Source organism: Mus pahari, chromosome 17, assembly GCF_900095145.1.
Source record: "Mus pahari chromosome 17, PAHARI_EIJ_v1.1, whole genome shotgun sequence".
Taxonomy (NCBI): Eukaryota; Metazoa; Chordata; class Mammalia; order Rodentia; family Muridae; genus Mus; species Mus pahari.
Window position 1 is genome coordinate 64,482,888 of NC_034606.1, and position 5,304 is coordinate 64,488,191.

Here is a 5,304-nt window from a genome sequence, read left to right on the forward strand (position 1 = left end):
TGGTGGCACACGCCTTTAATTCCAGCACTCGGGAGGCAGAAGCAGGCGGATTTCTGAGTTTGAGGCCAGCCTGGTCTACAGAGTGAGTTCCAGGACAGCCAGGGCTATACAGAGAAACCCTGTCTTGAAAAAACAAAACAAAACAAGAAGTTATTGAATTTGCTGGAACTGGAGTTATGGGTGGGGGCTCACAAGCCTTACCCTGTGTCAGAGCTGACAACTGAATGGGATCTTCTGAAACAAATACTCTTAACCACTGAGTCACCTCTCCAGCCCCTCCCTGTCAACACAGTCACTTAAGTAGACAAGCATGATCTCGAACTCCTGGCCTTCCTGTTCTTTGCTCTAAAATGCTAATGGTCTGCGCCAGGCTTCAAACAATGTTCCTAAGATCTATAGGCAACACAGAAAGCAAAGAGTAAACATAGTAATTTATATCCATGAAAGAAGTAAAAAATAAAGGCATTTTACTGAAACATTGAAATTTGCTTTTTACATGCTTGTCTTTAGTCTTTGTGGTCACTTGTGAATCTTCTTAGACCTGGAAATGAGACAACATAATTCATCATGTTACAATAAAATATTACAATAAAAATCTGGTCCTAAATGCATTCATAGGAATGAAGATGTGTGGAGTGTGGTAGAGAAAATGAGCGCAGTGCTCCAGAGATAAACAGGGAAACCACGAAGGAATCCATAGTCATTGAAGTCACATTAAGGAGGCCGACTTCTCGGGAGGAAGCGTATGATTTATTGCAGATGTCATTAACCTAAAGCTAGAACGTGGCCGAAGTCTCCAGAATGCTCAGCACTTCACAGAAAGGACCTGCCACCATTTTCCAAAGTTTCCATCGAAAAGAAACTATTATGTTCAATGACATTGCCACAGGGAAACAATCACAAAACCATTCAGACAATACAAGGGTATTTGGTGCAGAATAACTTGCAGTGTTAGAAAATGACTCGGTGTCTATCGGAATGAATGGCATAGTAACTAACATATCTATGTGATGGAACTCACATAACCAACACCATGACGGTGTGTGTCAATTCTTTTTTTTTTTTGGTGCGTGTCAATTCTTAACTTTTAAATTATGAGCTGGGTGTTGGTGGCACATACCTTGAATCCCAGCACTGGGGAGACAGGCAGAGGCCTGAGTTCGAGGCCAGCCTGGTCTACAGAGTGAGTTCCAAGACAGCCAGGGCTACACAGAGAAACCCTGTTTCAGAAAAACAAAACAAAGCAAAAATGTCCCATAGCTTTGTGCTGTAACCAACAAGGTGTATCCGAGGCACAAAACTGCTCACTCAGAGTGTCTGCCAGCATCCGAGTCTAGCCACATGCTGCCTAGTCAGGACTAGAAATTTCCAACAATCTCAACTGGGACTGAATAATCCTGGCCTGAAAAAGATGTTGGTTTTTTTTTTTTTTAATTAAAAATGTTATGAGCCTGTTTTGCAGCAGGAAAGTGTGTGTGTATGTATGTATGTCTATGTATGCCAGCATAAGCAGTGATCACTCAGGCAGGAGAGATGTCTCAGCAGTTAAGGGCACTGACTATTCTTCCAGAAGGTCCAGGTTTAAATCCCAGCACCCATGTGGCAGCTCACAACTATCTGTAACTCCGAGATCTGACACACTCACCCAGATGTACATGCAGGTAAAACACCAATATACATGAAATGGAAAAACAAAAAAGAAGTGATCACTCCAAGCCTGGACTGCTGAGTAAGACCCTGCCTTAAAACTTACCACATGGGCTGGTGAGATGGCTCAGTGGGTAAGAGCACCTGATTGCTCTTCCGAAGGTCCAGAGTTCAAATGCCAGCAACCACAAACAAACAAACAAACAAACCCAAAAAACCACACACAGGGAGACACAGCCACTGTGAAATTATAGTCTTATAAATGACTAGTGCTTATAACAGCAGACCAGTACTCCTGCTTATTCATCCCCAAACCTCATATGGGCTTCAAATCAATTGTATATATAGTTGCCCAAAACTAGAAATAACACAAATGTCCTTTAGCGGGAGGATAAACACACACAGTCTACACAGTCTAGGCATATGTTCCAACACACTCAGTACACAAAAACAGGTTTATGCTGGGATCCACATGAGCCTCCTGTGAATTATACTTCAATTCGTTCAACCTTCAGGACAAGGTACAACTACAGGGACCAGAAGCAGGCAGGAGCTGGGTGGAATGATTGCCTGTCATGCATGCAGCCGGGGTTCCATCTCCAGCACTGTATGAACTGGGAATGGTGACACAGGCCTGCAATCTCAGATCTGAGGAGGTGGAGGCAGGAAGATCGGGCGTTCAAGGCCAGCCGTAGCTACACAGTGAATCCGTGAACAGTTACATGAGACTCTGTCTTAAGACAGAGGAGAGGAGGGAGGGAAGGGAAAGGGAGAAGAGCAGTAGCTGAACTTTCTTGAGTCGTCTGACTGGAAAACCATGTAGGCTTCACCAGGTCTGTCTTGGGTCAGAAGCTGGCTGTAGAAATAAGCAGATGTTCCTTGAGACTTTGTGTAGCTTGACCCAGAGATTGTTCTAGTTGGTTACTTTCTGAGACTGTGACCAAAATACCTGACAGGAAAAATATATGGACATTTTTTGTTCACAGTTCTAGGTTTAGTCCGTCATGCCCAGGAAGGGTGGCAGAATAATGGAGCCAGAAAGCAGGCAAAAAAAGAACTCTGGGTGCTCTGCGGGTGCTCCCCGTCAGTGGGGAAGCCACCTACTCACAGTAGGGCGAATCTTTCCTCCTCAGTGGATTCTTTCTGGAAATGCCTCACAGATATACTTGAAGATGAGCCTCACCACCTCCTAGGCCTTAAGGGATTCTAAAATCAAGACTGGCTGGCCTTGAGCTTACTGTGTAGCAGAGGATAGCCTTGGGTACTGACCCAACTGCCTCTACCACCCAATAATGGAATTACAGGAATGTGCCGTCGTTTCCAGCAGACCCCTTCTCTTCTTCACATCCTTCTCTGACATAGGAGCTCGCTTTCTCTCATCATGTCCAGCTGACTCTTCTACTTCATATGTGTGCTCTATGTACATGTGTGCTCGCTATGTGCATGTGTGTTCTCTATGTGTGCTCTCTTTGTGTGTATATGTGGTCTCTATATATACATGTATGTTCTCTCTATGTACATGTGTGCTCTATGTGCATGTGTGTTCTCTATGTGTGCATGTGTGCTCTCTCTGTGTATATATGTGCTCTCTCTCTCTATGTGTATGTGTGTTCTCTGTGTGGGCATGTGTGCTCTCTCTGTGTGTATATGTGCTCTCTCTATATATGCATGTACTCTATATATAGATATATGTGGATGTGTGCATGTGTGCTTTATGTGTATGTCTGATATATATATGAATGTGTGTTCTTTTTATATATGTGCATGTGTGTTCTATGTGCATACATGCTCTCTCTCTATGTACATGTGTGTTCTCTATATGTATATGTGTGTTCTATATATGCATGTGTGCTCCCTCTCTATGTGCATGTGCTCTCTCTCTCTCTCTCTCTCTCTCTATATATATATATATATATATGTGTGTGTGTGTGTGTGTGTGTGCTCTCTCTATATATGTACATGTGCTCTCTCTGTGTGTCTGTGTTTTATATATATATAATATAATATATACATATATATATGGATGTGTTCTATATGTGTGCATGTGTGCTCTCTATGTACATGTATGCTCTCTCTATACATGTGAGTGTGTGCTCTCTCTGTATATATGTACATGATTAACATATATATGATTTGGGTTTGCTCTTTAAAAGTTCTTCATTTGTGTGTGTGTGTGTGTGTGTGTGGTGGGGAGTGTGCATGTGTGCACATGGTGGCCAGAGGCTGATGGCTGGAGTCTTCCATGGTTACTCTCAACCTTATTCTTTGACACAAGGTCTCACTGACCTGGGATCTCATCAGCTCATGGGCTGCTTAGCCAACAGCACCAGGGACCTGCCTGCCTCATCCCCTTCCCACCCAGCATTTTTACATGCGTGCTAGGGACCCAAACTAAGATCTTCTCCTTTTTTTCTTTTAAGGTAGGAATCCCTTTTTATTCCTTATCAAAACAATCAAACAGCAAAAGTAGAATATCCCTCTTTTAGACAAATAAGTCATATTTTTTGATATTTCTTTGCCAGGACTCTGTAACACTCATATCTTGTCCTTCCAGTGAAAGGAGATGAGCTTTTACATCTGTCTTACTCAAACACTAGGATAACCATATAGACTTAGGTTCTATGCTGGTGCGGCAGTTGCTACATCAACTGAACCATTTCTCCAGCCTCTGTATGTGCTTTCAAGACAGGGTCTCACTGCGCAGCCAAAGGTGATCCCCAAAATGTGGATCCTCCAGCCCTAGCCCACTGAGTATGGGATAATAGATCTAGGCCACAGGACATCTTTGTGTTGCATATATAATTTAATGTATTGTCACTGTTTCGTCATACTGTGGATGGAACCCAAGGCCAGGGATGCACCAGCAAGCACTTTGCCAACGAGACACTTCTCATGCCGCATACTGTAGAATATTTGTTCTTTCTCTGCACTGGGGATTGAACCAGAGTCTCACCTAGGCTGGGCGATCGCTCTATCCCTAACTCTACTTTTTGTTTTTGTGAGCCAAAGCCTTGCTATGCAGCCCAGACTGTCCTTGAACTCTTGTGAGTTCCACTGGCTCAGCTTCCCAAATGCTGGGATTATAGGAGGAATACCCAGTTTACAATTTTAAATGTTTCATTTCATGGTGACTGCCGTCTGAACATATCTATGAATTAACACGGCTTCTCACCTCAGGTCCTAGATTTCCCCCCCAAATAAACTACGTCTATGAACGGCTCTAGTGGGAGAGATTCAATTTACTAAAATTTTACAGTTGAGCATTAAATTATTCTGTGTTCCGAAAGGGGAAGTACAAACTCCAAAAGGTGTCCCCTTCACCAAAACATTTCCCATGGTTCAATGGGAATGTGATTCAACATAATTTGAAGACTCGGAGCCATGCGAGCACCTCCCCTCTCCCTCAGGTATCGTGCAGGAGCCAAATGCATGCCACCACACTAAACTCCCTGTGTGTTTACCATCTGTCTGTTTGTTGAGACAAGTTCTCATCTTACAGCCCTGTTGGGCCTGGAACATGCTATTTAGACGAGGCTGGCCTTGAACTCAGGGATCTGCCAGCCTCTGCCACCTGAGTGCTGGAGTCAAAGGTGCATATCACCACTGCCTGCTTGTATATGGTTTTTCTCTTCTTCTTCTTCTTCTTCTTCTTCTTCT

The 5,304-nt window shown here is 43.5% G+C and overlaps 1 protein-coding gene across 1 annotated transcript in view; it reads right to left on the reverse strand.

Moving 5' to 3' along the window:
* Positions 1-415: 415 nt before the first annotated feature.
* The window catches only part of LOC110335331 (protein FAM186A-like), a 10,138-nt gene continuing 5,249 nt past the window's right edge, over positions 416-5,304 (reverse strand). The window contains exon 4 of the mRNA XM_021217416.1: positions 416-541. Coding sequence (XP_021073075.1) covers positions 520-541 — 22 coding nt within the window. The 3' untranslated portion in view covers positions 416-519. The remainder of the gene's footprint in view (positions 542-5,304) is intronic.